General features: G+C 41.5%; 1 protein-coding gene across 3 annotated transcripts; it reads left to right on the top strand.

Moving 5' to 3' along the window:
* Nucleotides 1-15,495, top strand: cyth1b (cytohesin 1b). Of its 3 annotated transcripts, none has more exons than XM_074664118.1 (12): nucleotides 1-278; nucleotides 9,713-9,795; nucleotides 11,503-11,567; nucleotides 11,957-12,023; nucleotides 12,106-12,224; nucleotides 12,388-12,581; nucleotides 12,719-12,867; nucleotides 13,032-13,144; nucleotides 13,672-13,750; nucleotides 13,854-13,925; nucleotides 14,616-14,770; nucleotides 14,859-15,495. In XM_074664118.1, exons 1-12 carry the CDS (start codon nucleotides 191-193, stop codon nucleotides 14,935-14,937), a joined length of 1,263 nt encoding a protein of 420 aa, XP_074520219.1. In that variant the 5' UTR covers nucleotides 1-190; the 3' UTR covers nucleotides 14,938-15,495. The 3 variants fall into 3 exon arrangements, with proteins under 3 accessions (XP_074520219.1, XP_074520220.1, XP_074520221.1); XM_074664119.1 differs by lacking the exon at nucleotides 1-278 and adding an exon at nucleotides 2,760-2,947 and having other exon boundaries at nucleotides 14,859-15,492; XM_074664120.1 differs by lacking the exon at nucleotides 1-278 and adding an exon at nucleotides 7,841-7,990.
* The last annotated feature ends 171 nt before the right edge of the window (nucleotides 15,496-15,666 follow it).

Raw genomic sequence — 15,666 nt, 5'->3', positions numbered from 1 at the left:
CTCTGAGTCTGTCAGAGTGTGGTGGCAGTCGAGGGAGAAAGAGCTCGAAAAGCACGACTTTTGAGAGAACCTGTTGCTGATTCGGTTCTTAGAGTAGTTTGACTATCAAGGTGAAAAAGCAAAGAGATGCAGAGAGGAGCCTGTTATCTTTGAAACTGTTTGGTCTCTCCTGAATACACACTGTGTTGTGATGGGGACTGTGAGTGAGCTGTGTGCCTCCAGTTTCCAGGCATTTCTCTGCCCTTCAGTTGGACCAGGAGCACCTGCTGCAGCCTCAGGTGAGTGTTTTTAAGACATAAACATGTTTCTGTTTTCTCTGTAAAAAAAAAAAAAAAAAAAAGACACTGCCAAGTATTTATGAGCTCTCTAATATTTTTTTTTAGGTAACTTGTAAATAAACTAACAAAATTAGGTATTAACTATCTTAGACTTCATCAGACAACTGATTTAAGAATAATTTCTTACTGATGTCACAAATACAGTTGTTTTGTGTTTTTGTGACTCCTTATTGAGAACAAAAACAAAAAGCAGTGAAACAGAGAAAGCAACCCTGATCAAAAATGCTACAAGTGTTCAGTTGCCTTGGTGATTCTCTGTTAGGTTTTCAAGACACGCAGCACCCTGAGCTGTGTGTGTGTGTGTGTGTGTGTGTGTGTGTGTGTGTGTGTGTGTGTGTGTGTGTGTGTGTGTGTGTGTGTGTGTGTGTGTGTGTGTGTGTGTGTGTGTGTGTGTGTGTGTGTGTGTGTGTGTGTGTGCGTGTGTGTGTATGTAACAAGCCATGTTTTTGACGTTTCTGTGTTTAGGTTGACACAAGTCAGGCAAAGTGTGTGAGCTTGTTTTGAGAACATCACACACACTCACGCTTATACACTTATCCTTCTGTAATCTAGTGACATTATCTCATCTCTGCTCTTCACTCTCATCTGGTATAAATGTGACCATTCAAAGTCAGTCTGACAGAAAATAGCATGGTTAGGTTGTTTCCCCCCCTCTATTTCCTTGTGATTTCCTTCTTCTCTTCACTTCATTTCTGTTTAGCCTCAAGACCTCTGTAATAGTGACACGTTCACAAAAGAGCCCTTAAGCTGTGAAGCAGATGATTTCTTAACAAGCCTTACTGTTCTTTCCTATGAAAATAAGTCTTAAGGCCTTTACGGTTGTATTAGTTCATCTGAAATGTAGTAACACCAAAAAACCCAGAGTGACATTTCCTTTAGAGTCCTTATCCAATGGAGAAAACGTGATCATGTTCACGCTTTGATACTTTAAACAATGCCCCCAGAAAGAGAAAACATGATTAGATGCCTCACAGATGGACAACTACAGTTATGTACAATCTAATGAAAAACTTCCTTGGCATGGCAGCTGTAAGTGGAGAAAACGAGCCTCTCAAGAATTCTCAGTGGAAAAAACTTGTGCTCTGAAATTGATGAAACCAAGACTTAATGCTCCTTGCCCTTCCAGGGCTTAAGGAAACACATCCAGTGAAAAATTAGATAACTTCAGGCTGAGAAAACTGGATTTAGATCCATGTGTGGTGCCCCTGTGGAGAAAATGTATACCAGGTGATGAAATGAAAACTAAATGCTACTGTGTGGAACTTTTGGTCTATGTTCCAATTCGGCGCCCCCTGTGGACAATGTACTATCTCTTAATCCTCAACTTACTTGCTCTGTGTCAATGGTGTTTTTCCACTAGCATACCCATCTTACTTGCTTTTAACCAATCAGTGCATCACTCTCAATTCCTGTCAAATTGTACCTCAAGGAAATTCAGCAGTAACATCACTCTCTGTATCTCCCCCTCTTTCAACATGACTTTCTACCAAAAAGTATTCACAGCTCATAATTCACTAGTTAATAAGAAAATGTTGCCTGTGTTTGGGTGAACTGACCCTTTAAATCAGTTACATTGCAGCAGTTGTTCTTCCACCCCGCCTCAGCATATCCTGTTTTTAGTGTGTCCAAACTCTGAATAAAGCACCAATTCAAGCACACAGCTGCAATCCTCTGCCCTCCTTTCCTCTATCCTTCCCTACATCCTCTCCTCTCCCTTCCTCTTTGCCTTGCCCAAAAACCATCCATCGTCAGATCAATCCCACCACAATCTGTCCCCTTTCCTTTGCATGTGGGGGTATAACTTTTTTTTTCCTGATTTCTGTCCAGATGTGTGTTCTTTTCCTGCTTTGTATGAGGAGAAACTTTATCACTTTGCACCAACACAAATGGATGAGCACACTGGGTGGAGAGGTGAAGACTAAAAAAGGCATTTTCATTTCTCAAGGCCGATAGAGGTTGAAATTGATTTATATGCAGTTACACCCAGTTAAAGATAGACACTAAAGCTTTTGTTCTCGTTATTTCTCCATTGGGAATGTGAGACATTCAAAGTTATGTGATACTCTTCTATGTCAGAACAAAAACACAATCCCGAGCTTAAGTCATAAATTAGAATAATAACACTATCTCGAAAAACAAACATAGTATGGCTTCCAAAATTTAATGTAATGATAAGAAAGCCACATATATGGCACATTTCACCTTTTCTTTGATAATTTGATGCATAGATTGCTGTAAGAATGGAGTAAACTTACCAATACTCCTACAGGATACAGTGCCCTGCCTTATTTTGATCTTGGAATGCAAAAAAGGGCCAGAAAGAAAGGAGGTAAGCAAGTATTAAACTTTGTGTGCACCTATATCATACATTTTATTGTCTACACCAACTCGCTCTCTGATTGGCTGCTGCAGTTAAAGCCACGCCTACGTCATCCTGCTCCAACGCCGGCTGTCTCTGCAGACAGTTGTCATCAACTGCCGGTCTAGCGGTTACGGACTGAAAATTATCGCTACTTTCGACCTTGAAAGTAACTTTAAAGTGAACTTTACTTATTTACCGACGTTCATCAGCCATACAGACATGGTTTTGAAGTCAGAGGACGGAGTTGGTAAGTTTCCCGAGCCGCTTTCTGATCAGAGGCAACCTAACGGCTAACCTAGTTAGCTGGTCAACTGACGTAACTTTATCTCACTCTTGATAACTTAATACGCACTCGTTTCCTGTCTAGAAAACACGTTTTTGTGTGTGTTTTTTAACCCACAGAAAGAAATCAACAAGTCCTTATCTGGCTGTTGTTAATACTGTTTGGGAGGCTGCATTAACTGGCACAAGAGATCCATTATTATTAATCTGGATTGAGGCCAGACCTCATGGGGGTTTGTGCTTACTGTGCAGGACTTTATAGTCCGTGTGTCTATAAATACGATCAATACGCCCTTTATTGGAGTGAAATAAAGGGATTGCCCTCAAATTGCTAGTTGACTTAAATGCATGCACTTCTTTGCTCAGTTTTCCAGCTTGTGGCTCAAACATTGGACGATATCTATAAAAAGTGTCTGCAGAAAGACAGAACTTACCATTACAGGAAAACAACAGTCAACTGTGGCTATAAATCAGAATCTCTGTTTCCTGTAACAGTTTGAGCCAACCCAACAGGATGTGCTTTATTCTTTCAGGAAGGAAAAACCTGCACAAGCCGATTAGCAGATGTGTTTGTAATAAGATAACACCATCCTGTCAGGAGGGAAGCTAATAAAGTGGACTAATGAACATAAATTTTGTTTTATAGGTACAGTGCCTGCTGTTCAGAGGGTAATATCAGAACTTCCATGTTATTCAAAGCCTCTTCACTCTCACAGTGATTTGTACTGTATTTCTAAGCTTAGTTACTAAAGAGGTGGTTAATTTTGTTTTCTCCACCTCAGAGATACATAAGAAAGTCTCTCTGACTTTCTTTTAGTTGAAAGTGTAAGAGCACAGTTTGTTCTTGTGTGAATATGATCATTCACTCAGGATTTCACCAGAACCACCCGATTATATCACTCTGTTGAGCTTGTTCTCCTCGGGCCAGGGGACATTGAAAGAGACAATTACAGCCTTGTGAACAGTGGAATGGCTGCCTGGTAAACAGCATCACACAGAATTTCTCTCAATCTGAAAACAAAGATAATATACTTGTCATCACCAAACTGCTTTGCCGTAAGTCCTGGGTCTGCGCCCATGCTAGCGATTACACGGTATCACATTTTACACAGAGATTTCTCACTAATTACTCTTTAATAGCTGTGTTATTGTCTGTTTTATGTAATTGAGTTGTGTGAAAGCGTATCTGAAATACTGGGTTCCTTATGCACTTGTAGCTTTTCATTATTTGTGGGATTGTTGTTTTTCTTTATTTTAACTTGTGAAAATGCATGCAGCATTTGTGTGTTGTTTTTTTTTGGAAGGTTTTGTGTCTTAAGAGGTTTTCAGCTGAAATAAGTCCAGAGCCTCTTACCAGACAGGTTTTCTAATGCAGCTCCAAATGGAAGTACGAGGGTGGGCTGAAAAGTTCGTAGCCTGATTAGGAAGGAGTTATGCCACAGTGATGAAACACTGACATTTACTGCATGGTTAATTTTGAACACAGTCGATGTTTTCTAGGGTTGTTGCTGTGGCAGGACGTCCAGACCTTGAGTCGTCTTCAAGGCTTCCCCTACCCCTCTTGAATTCAGCTGATAACTTTTTCACAGTTGATGAAGCTGGAGCATCTTCCCTAATGTAGCAACCATGTCCTTGGAGGGTTAACCCCTTTACCTACAGATATTTGATAACACCACGGTGCTGAATATTATCCATGGTCACAAAATGTCTCTGGTTCTACTTTTCAAAGTCCTCAAACATTACACCAGCGCAAGGTCATAATAGTTTTGGATTTGTCATTACAGTTTAGTTTTAATTAGTTTTAGAGCGGGCATTCTAGTTTTTATTAGGGTCCTCGGCCTGAGCAGAGGGCACCTTCTAGCAAGCTAGAAGGTGCCCTCCGCCGAAGGCGGAGGGCACTATTGTATTTCGTCCGTTTCTTTTTTTTTCTTATTATTCCCTCCTCCAGTGAATCGCTTATTAGAACCCCTAAACATATTCAAAAACTCACCAAAATTGGCACACACATTATGGATGCCGAAAATTTTCGTTTAATACCAAACATGACTCCCGCCATCCCATAATAATCACTCTACAGCCAAAAAACCTTTAAAACACACAAAAATGCCTCTAGCTCGGGCCAGGAATGTCGTAGCCACATGAAACCAACATCAAAATGTTCGTCTCATTGAGACGCACAAAAAATATAGGAGGTATTTTTGCATAGCTCCAACAGGAAGCCGGCAATTTGCCCGCCAAAATAAGAGTTTTCTGAAATTTAAGCCTCTCTACAAACATTAACTTGTCAATAACCAAAAATGGTACTGGTATGAAAATTGGCTCACATGACAGACCAGACCCTGCTTTACAAAAGTTGTGAAGGAAGTTGTTGTTTCGGGCCCGGTTTTCGAATGGCGAGCCCTCAAAGTCGCCGACCGCTTTCAGCCGAATTTGGGCCTTCTCCATGTTAGCAGATGAGGAGGCCGGATTTCAGGTCAAAACACACATTCTACTAGTGCCGCATTTGGGCCTCTAGACAAAAAACTACAAGTCATAGAGCTTTAAAAATTACATGGTTGGATTCCTGACAAAATCCCCTACAACAACATGATATTTTTACACAGATTAAGCCAACATTGTGACCTACAGGACAAGTAGTGCGGACGTTTCTCATAAATAAAAAATCCATTTCCAGCACTCTTCCATCTGTCTTGTGACGCATTTGTGCTTCTAGAGAAAAAAGTAAAACTCGTACAGCTTTAAAAATGCCAAAAATGGATTCCTCACAAGCCCTTCTATCAAAGATGATATTTTTGACACAGATTGGGGTAAAATTGTGGACTCTGTGAGGATTTCTTTACATAAGATGCCTGATAAAAACTCCCTCCAGCCTCTAGTCACACTCGTGTCACGCTAATTAGAATTCCACGCATGCAGGTGGTGATGTCATTCAGCATAGCAGAGGATACGTTGCCATGGTATCAACTGACTCCCTGACATCCCATAATATTCTCTCAGAACCACAAGGCTCACTTCCACCTATGCACAGCAAAACAGCCCTAACTGGGGCTAGGAATGTCGTAGAGAGATGAAACAAACACTGAAATGTTTGTCTCATTTTGTAGGACACATTGGAGGGAAAACCGGCAGGAGCCCGAGGACCCGTCTAACGCTGCTTGCAGCTTTAATTTAGTTTTGATTTTTGAAACAAGGCTTAGTTTTAGTTCAGTTTTAGTTTAGTTTTAGTTTAGTTTTAGTTTTTTCATACCTTATTAACCAGGTGCAGGATTCAAAATGGTCTGAGTAAATATTTTGTAATACTGTTTATTTTCAAGTCCAACATAGTGCTCACTGCTCAGTCAATGCTGATACTGAACTGTTGGCTGCTGCCTTAAACACATAAAATAATATAAACTTAATATAAAGAATATAAACATAAATTATTTGAAACAATATGATATTAGCTTTAATAATTAGAAACTTGGACTCTGTAACAATAAAGTCAGACTCACATGAAATTAAACTATTACAGATGCTCTGATTCATTGCTCCACTACGTTTTGTCGCAGCACAGCACACAGCCAGTCAGTGCACTAAACAAGCTCGTCCCTATACGCCGCTATGATGGTGCTGTACGGCACTGACAGCTGCCTAAAACAGTTGTAAAATTGGTTGGGAAAATGTGTCGGATTAATTCAAATTCTAAAGGCTATTAATATTGTAGGAAACTATAACTAAGGAAATTTTGTCTTTAATTTTAGTTAGTTAGAGTTAGTTTTATGAACGCAAGATAAAGTTAAAGTTCACTTATCGTTTTTGTTTTCTTTTCTAGTTTTTATTAGTTTGGGTTAACTGCAATGTATTTTAAATTTCAGTTTTCGTTTTTAGTTTCATTTTAGTTTACTATTATAACCTTGCACCAGCATCAGTTAATCTGAAAATAAACCATGCTGTAAGTGTCAGAAAATGTTGAGTTTAATGCCTGCCAAGTTTCATCACTAAGGCAGAACTCCTTCCTAGCCAGGCTATGAACTTTTCAGCCCTCCCTTGTTGCAGCCTACGGTCTAAAAATATGATGCCCATGTGAAAGAGCTTATATCTTTGCTTGGCTGCAGAAACACTGGACAAAACATAAAGGCAAACTCAGAAAAGCTGATTTTTAAACATTGATAATGTTTATACAGCCTGAATTCATAGCTCATTGCTCTATCAGCAAGTAATTTCAGCTAACCGTGTCTTTACATGGACTTTCTTTGTAGTTCTTTTATTGGAATCCTTTCACTCAAGTTTTATTGCATCGCATTGTATAATTTTGTCATGTATCATCATTATTGTATCATTTTTTATCCTGTTATATCATTTCTAAAACTGTTTATAGTCCGAAATGTCTTATTTCTTACACAGCCTGTGTATAAAGAGTAAAACAAAGCTGTGTGTGATGAGTTTGCTTAAGACTGATTTAGATAAACAAGAACAGAAGCTCTTCTTCAGTTATTCGTCCTCTGTTGTGTATTGGTTTTGACTAGCGTCCAGGAGGAGTGAGTCAAGGCGATGTCTAATACACCCTCTGTACACTACACCATCCTTTCCTTTCCTCCCTCCCTTTGGGACACAGGTGTCCACGTGGGGGAGCCTGTGTTTGTGATGTGCTCTTTACAGGGAGGGAGGAGTCAGGATGGACAGGGGGAGGGGGTGAGGGGGAAAGGGATGAGAGTTCAAGGGTTTTCCCCTCACACACACACACATTTATCCTCATTTAGCTGCTCCCCTCCTGTCTCCCCTCTGCTGGAATGAGCGCCTAAGGATTAAGGAGCAGGGAGGCTGGATTGGAGGACCACAGGGTTGGGATTGAAGGGCTTGGGCTGGACTGGATTATTTTGTGCTGTTGAAGACTGGACTGCAGTGAAAAGTCTTTTTTCTGCTCTGGGATTTCTGAATGGAGCTGAAAAGATATCTGGAGCAAGAATCATTAACAGCTTAAAGTGTGTTTTCAGAAGCGAGAGCACTCAATGGACAGAAGCTAATTCTGGTATGAGCCTCAGAGTTCTGACACAATCGTGTAGGTGTTCAGTGCGTCATCATTACTTCTGCTTTTGGGCGTTTTACAGAAACTTGTCAGGATGAGAGAGTGTGTGCGTGTTTGCCGTCACATCTTCTGAAGAAAGCAGGAAACAGGCAGCCTGTACATGTGGTTTTAGTATCTTTGTATGTCATTGTGTCTGCACAGGATGTATCGTGTTACATAACTTTTAAATCAGAGAGTGGAAGTTGCAGGATAGAGCCTGAGTGTGTCGTCTGTAGCAGCTGCAGTGCTATGGCAAGGTGTCCCGTTACGTGCCAACATAAACACACGCGTGGTGACCTGCAGACTATGCAGAACAGCTGGTTCAGGAGCTCAGAGAGGCATGTTGTTATTTAAGTCAGAATGTGTGTGTTCTGTTTATGTCAGAGGAGATGGACTGTAGGTTTCATGAAGTCAAAAAAAGTCCTCAAATTTCCTCCTGATGAAAGACAGAGAGAGGAAGTGAGACCAGTGTCACTGCCTCTCTGCTCACAATGGGAGTTTATTCTCGTCCTGAACTGCTGCTTCAGCCTACTTAAACCTTTCTCTGTGGAAAGAGGAGTGTGTTTATGTGTGAGGGGTGAGTGTGATCCAATCAAAGGCTGTGGCACCTATCATACCACACAGCGACATGTCTCAAAAAAGTCATTCAGTAATGACGAACATACACCTGAGAAATAAAACAACTGTTTATATGATTTACTGGCATAAAGTTTAAAGTAAGCTTACTTGGAACCAAAAAATCTCCAAATGCAAACATTTCCAGTTAATTTCCTTCTTTAGCTACAGCACCACCACAGGAACTTTCCCTGGGGACTTTGATTCTGTGCAGAAACTAATTCACTGCAGGGAACAAAGTCGAAACCAATTTCCAGTTTATTGTACCTCCTTAAAAATCCCCTGCTTGAAAGAAGAGCCTGAAAAAGACAGAGTATATAACATAGAAAAACAGAGGCGTCATGCTTCAAATTGTCACACGTAACCTTGTAGATCATTCTCATTCTTCTTACATAAGTGCCTCTTTTTTTTGTTCTGAAGTCTTGCTCAAGTTTTCAGAGGAAAACCACAAGTCTGTGACGAACAGGTCGATATTTCATATCTAATCCCTCCTGCTCAGATTACACAATTTCTCTCGTATCTATTGTTCAACCTGTCTTCGTGCTTTATTAAGAGTTAGTAAAAGATGGAAGGAGGTGCGACTTTGTGATCATCACAGATGCAGTGAGTATTTACAAAAAAACGTTATTTTTTTGGACGATGAAAGACATTTTCTGTACATTGAGTAGTTCTTAAAGTTGTATATGAAGTAGTTTTGGATTCTGCCTCCTGACTGACCTTCCTGCTGTTGTATTAGAACTGAAAATCATCATGTACCAGTTTGTTAGTAAGCATATGTGTGTGTATGAGGCAGAGGGGTTTAATTTCATCCTCCACTCTTGGCTCTGGATGCTGGGGGTACTCTGAATGATCAAATGTTGTGTTTCCATAGTGACCCAGAGCAGTGGGACTCTCAGGTCACTCCTCTTCTCTTTTGTGTGCGAGTGTTGTTATGCATTTGTATATTGTTTGTGTGAGTGTGTGTGTGTGTGTGTGTGTGTGTGTGTGTGTGTGTGTTTGAGAGTGTGTAGGAGAGATTATTTGATCTTTGTATCTGAGTGCTGTGCTGTGTGTTTGTGTTTCTCCTCTCAGTGCCCGATGACCTCAGCCCGGAGGAGAGACAGGAGCTGGAGAGCATCCGCCGCAGAAAACAAGAGCTGCTGCACGACATACAAGTAAAAAGACACGCTCATACACTTTCTGTTTGTCTCTTTTTAGATTTAATGCTTGAGACTCGTTTACAGTGAACTGTTTTGAAAAAGAGTGAACTTGTCCTTTAGTTGCAGTTGATGACTTGAGGTAGCAGCAGGAATGAAAGAATCTTCTGGTGCATTGTGGGTCGTCTTCTCTCTTTGTTTGACCCTCTCATTGTTCAGACTGCTCTTTCTGCTCTCTGTGTCCTTGAGCAGATTTTGTACATCTACGTCTAGACCAGAGCGTCCAGGGAGGTGTGTGTGTGTGTATGTGTGTGTGCTGTGAGGGCTTGGGGGGTATGGGCATATGACCAGTGGAGCGTTACTGTACACATTCACGATGGATGATCCTCTTTGTGTGGTGTGCAAGATGTAAAAGGGGGTTGGGTCTCGTGTGTGTGAGTGTGTGTGTGCTTCCTCTCTGCCTGCAGGGACAGGTTCACCACCCTACTCTGTTCTCCCCCAACCTTTAGTAAATTAGTCCATGTCAGCTCTTCATCAGGGTGCATTTGTTTTGCAAGATGATCAGCAAAGCTAGCATTATGCTAATGATCATACCCAATTTTGCATTTACAGTTCAACAACAATGAAAAAGCTGAAAGAAGTCATAATTTAAACCCTCAAAGGCAAATCTTGCACATTAGATTTCAGTACTGCCACCACCAGGAGCAAAACAGACGCTCAAAAAGAAAAGAAAAAAACTACAAAACCCAAACGCGCCCTCAGGCCAGCGACGCTCTGAGTGGATTGATGGAGTTTATTACCGAGGTCGACTCTCGCTCTGCGCTCTCCTCCTCTAAACCCCGTCAGGTCTCTCCCCGGGGGGCTAACGGGAAACGAGCCGTGAAATATTCCAGTAATGGAGACAGACGATGCTGCTTGTTTAAGTGGGAGAGTAACCATGGAAACCCCCGTGGAGGAATCCAGACAAGTGCAGTCATTTACCCTGTTTACCTGGTTTTTACACACATACGCATACACACACATACTGACACACTCACTGTGATTATAACTCCTCTCTGTGGCTCCGGCCCCGCCTGCCTCTTCTATAATTATCACCGATCATTATCTTTTCTGCTGGCTTCAGTGTGTCTCTCCGTCTGTTTCTCTGCTCCGTTCTTTCCACTCATAACCTCTGAGCTCTGTGGAGCAGCTCAGCTAAAGCCAGTCAAAGTCTTTGATCCCACACACACACACACACACACACACACACACTCAAACTTGTCTCCCCTCCGGTGCAGCGCTCGGGGTAGGGAGTCACGAAGGGGGGAAGCAGGCTGGGTGAATCTGGGTCAGCACAGGGGAAAGGGTGTCTGCACTGACCTCAGAACAGGTGCTTCAGCTCCCAGAGAGGATTTTCTGCAGAGGGCGGCTGTTCCTCAAAACTCCAGCAGAGAAGAAGAAAGAGACAGGCTGAGAGAGTGAACCATGTCGGCTGTTTAGGGTTCTTTTTTTTTCTGGGTCATGTTGTCTGGAAGCTGGGAGCAGACAATTGTGTGTGAAGCATGGTGCTGACTGGCATCAAAGCATCTGTAGAGGTTCATGTGAAGGGTCAGACGTCCCCAGAGCCACATTTTTATGTCTGCTGATTTTTCTTTTCTGTTTCTGTGCTTCAGCGAAAAACCACTGACTAATCTTTCTCTCTGCTCTCTTTCTGCTTCCTCCTCACGTCTCGTTTTCGGCTCTCAGCGGCTGAAGGATGAGATAGCGGAGGTGACCATAGAGATTGAAAGCCTGGGACAGACTGAAGAGAGGTGAAGTATCTCTTGACTACTTTTTCTATGTGGGCAGCTGTGGCTTGCTCAAAATGAATGGAAATAACAAAAAAGTATTTACATTATTGTGAAAACCCAAACAGTTTCAGCTGGGAAACATTTAAAACTAAAACTATCATGTGAACTTTCTGAAAGCTTCATCTTCTTCAGCTGATGACGAGACCGTGGGTTAATGTGTGACTTCCAAGTCAAGAAAACCCAAATCAATCAATTAAAAAACCAAAACAAGTGATTCTTTGACATATTTTGAGAAAGTGGAACAGCAGTCACACTTCCAGATAAAACAATCAGCACTACTTGTAAGTGTGCTTTGTGAAAATAACATCAGTGATCATGCATTAAAGTTTTTTTGGTTTGTGTATAATTAGGAAAAGTATGCAGAGGAACAAACAGATGGCCATGGGCCGAAAGAAATTCAACATGGACCCAAAAAAGGTACGTGATCTTCAGACTCTGATCCAGCTCACAGGTAACAGGTTTTTACTGACTGTGGTGTGTTTCTCTGGTTCTCTCTCAGGGAATTCGCTTCTTGATTGACAGCTCCCTCCTGAAAAACACCAGCGATGACATCGCCCAGTTCCTCTATAAAGGGGAGGGGCTTAATAAGACAGCTATTGGGGACTACCTTGGAGAAAGGTGAGTGATCCTGATGATCATCACAGGAGTATCTAAACGCTCAGGGGGTAATTTCACATTTCCTCCAGATATTTCAAACCTTAGCTCCCTAAGCCACGTTCACTCTCTGATCCTGTTCTTCTCTGTGTGTGCATGTGGGTGTGTGTTTTTCTGTGGGATGCAGAGATGACTTCAACATCGAGGTTCTGCACGCCTTCCTGGACTTACACGAGTTCACAGACCTGAACCTGGTCCAGGCTCTCAGGCAGTTTCTGTGGAGCTTCAGGCTGCCGGGCGAGGCTCAGAAGATCGACCGCATGATGGAGGCGTTTGCTCAGAGATACTGCCGCTGCAACCCTGGAGTGTTTCAGAGCACAGGTACAGCAAACAAAAGCAATCAGAAAATAAAACAGACAAGATTTTTCTTTTATATTCTTAGGAGGTAAAAACAAAAACAAAAACAAGAGATAACAAATTTACAGAAACATGCCCAACTCCTTCCTTCTTTTTTCCAGATACGTGTTACGTGTTGTCGTTCGCTGTGATCATGTTGAACACCAGTCTACATAACCCCAACGTAAAGGACAAACCGTCAGTTCAAAGATTCACAGCAATGAACCGAGGGATCAATGACGGAGGAGATCTGCCCGAGGAGCTACTCAGGGTGCGAAGAGTTCAGACCCTGAAGAAATAAAATCTAAGACTATATATAGATGTAGAACAGAGGACAAATTACACAGCCAAATAGACAACTAAACACAGTGGTATTTACCTAAACACAAAGCCTGAACCATCTCTTCCTTTTTGTTTCGTTGGTCTTCTATGCAGAACTTGTATGACAGCATCAAGAATGAACCCTTTAAGATCCCAGAGGATGATGGGAATGACCTCACACACACCTTCTTCAACCCTGACAGAGAGGGATGGCTGCTCAAACTTGGTGTGTACACAACTTTACTCACTGTATGTCAACTCTTGACTGTGAGCTGGAGCGCCCTCTAGAGGACATGCTCTGTATTACAAACATTAACACAAAGAGTAGAAACGTGTTCATTAGAGGAAGTTTTATTTCTTTGTCCTTCTCTTTGGTTGACATTTATCTTTTTTGTTTGTGTTTCATGTGTTTTTTGACTCCAGGAGGTATGTATCTTTAAAGTCCCCAGATTTATCGCACTGCTTTGTCTTTTCCTGCACCGCTTCTTCTTTGCTTCCACCTTACATCACACATCAGTCTAAATCCAGAATAAAGAAATCTGCTTTCACCCTGCGCTGTACGCTGTACCCTGTGGAGCCTCGATGTGGAAACAAAGCTGTTTCACATGTTTCTAACCACGGCCGCAGAGTTTGATCTCTCAGTTTAACCCGCTGCTCTGTGTTGGTCTGCTTCGGTGTCACTGCTGCTGTCATGTAAAGTCCAGTTCTTTACCTGTTCTCTCAGACAAATCTCACTTGTCACCTCTCCTCTCTCAGGTGGACGGGTAAAAACCTGGAAGAGACGCTGGTTCATTCTCACTGATAACTGCCTCTACTACTTTGAATACACCACTGTAAGGATCCCTGTTCATAGAGATCTGAGAAACAATTCATAGAAGGCCACAGCAACTTATTTAACTCCTCATCCTCTTTATTTCTGTCTGCTGTCTTCATCAGGATAAGGAACCTCGGGGAATTATCCCACTGGAGAATCTGAGCATCAGAGAAGTCGATGACTCAAAGAAACCGGTAAACTCTTCTTTTTCCTTCTTTGTCTGCCATATTAGTCATAACAGCTGTTTTATTCTGACAATAACTGGTTGTTAACTTAGTCTTGAGCTATAAAAAAAAGATGAGAACGGCAGATTTTAGCTCTGTCATCCCACTGTCTGAAACGATGGAGGAAAAACACCATAAATACACCATGATTATTTAGAACCTAATGCACAGCTGTTTTGTTTAACAGTTTAAAATGCTTAAAGGAACTAGTGTTTTTGCCACAGTGTCAACAGGCAGAGGTGAAATAACCACTGTTTTTATTACTTATCAGAACCAAGTTTTTTTCTCAGCTGAAGACAAAAACCACCATAAATATTCATGACATTTCCCAGAAGCACCACAAAACAAAACCAGAGCCATCTGGAGGCAAAAAGCCACATGAAGTACTAAAAGTCTAACCTCCTGAGGCAACAAAACATTTCAAAATTAACATAAAACTGGAACACAAAGGAGAAAAACTGCAAGAGTTAAGTCAGAACATTTGAATAAAATAAAAAAATAAACCATCCTGGTGAATTTTGGATTTTCTTTATTAAAACTTGGTTTAATCCTTGTTTAACCCTAAAAATAAATGAAGTATGAGACACTTACCTCCCATGTCCTCCACTGAGACTGTTGGAGAATTGGTTCATGAGTTTCTTTTTCTCTTCTCCCTCTCAGAACTGCTTTGAGCTCTACATCCCAGACCACAAAGATCAGGTGATCAAAGCCTGTAAGACGGAGGCCGACGGCCGGGTGGTGGAGGGAAACCACACGTTTTACAGGATCTCTGCTCCAACAGTGGAGGAGAAGGACGAGTGGATCAACAGCATCAAGTGAGACTCTTTTTAAACTCTCCCTCTTAACTGCAGAGAATTATCGTGATGATTAAGACAGATTTTATTTCAATTCTCTTTCCTCCAGATCCGCCATCAGCAAAGACCCGTTCTACGAGATGCTCGCTGCTCGGAAGAAAAAAGTGTCGACTCTGAAAGGTCTGTAGAGCTGATGAGGATTACACCTTCTCTTTTTGTGGACCTAAGAACTTTTGGACCCATCACAAAGGAGCTGTCCTCCCCTCTAGTGCAGGATCAGCACCTTCGTCTCTACAGTTCAATCCATTTTCTTCTTTTAAACACTCGTCCTGCAGTCCTCTCTGTTCTCTCTACATCAGAAACACTCTGTTTTCAGCCTGCTGTGGAACATGACAAAGGATGGCGTAACAGCCGCTTGATAAATCTTTCTTTCAGGAATTATGAGCCTTGAACTCTTGAATTAGCAATCTTTATTGGACCAGCTGAGGTCTGTTTTGTTAAATCATCTCGCACACAGATACTTGAAGAAGAATCGACTGGAACACAAAGTGCAGGACCCATCTCTTCATCGTTCTGTTTTGCCTTTTTTTTCTAAGCCTGTTTTCTTACTGCTGTTTGTCTTTGGTCAAAGAACTGTTACTGAAAATGAAGGCGATGCTTAAAAAGTAAAATATTTATTTATCCAGATTTCTTGTATTTATTGTTAAAGTTTTGTCTCATTAAAAGTTTGCAGATGAACACTTGGCTGAGGTTTTTGTCCTGAGACAGAGGAACACTTAAAATGGAAATGATTAAACTGCCAAAAATGTCTGATATTAAATTTTCTCAGTATTCAACAATCATTTAAATCAGTTTATATTTCTGGCCAAATCCCCAGCTTGCATGTAGAGACAGAGAAAAGTGTGCAATGACATCCT

Source organism: Halichoeres trimaculatus, unplaced genomic scaffold (genome assembly GCF_033239565.1).
Source record: "Halichoeres trimaculatus isolate MK-OKI-2021-1 unplaced genomic scaffold, fHalTri1.1 fHalTri1_scaffold_23, whole genome shotgun sequence".
Classification (NCBI taxonomy): domain Eukaryota; kingdom Metazoa; phylum Chordata; class Actinopteri; order Labriformes; family Labridae; genus Halichoeres; species Halichoeres trimaculatus.
Note: the sequence above shows the minus strand (reverse complement) of the source record. Positions and strands in the feature narration are given on the sequence as shown.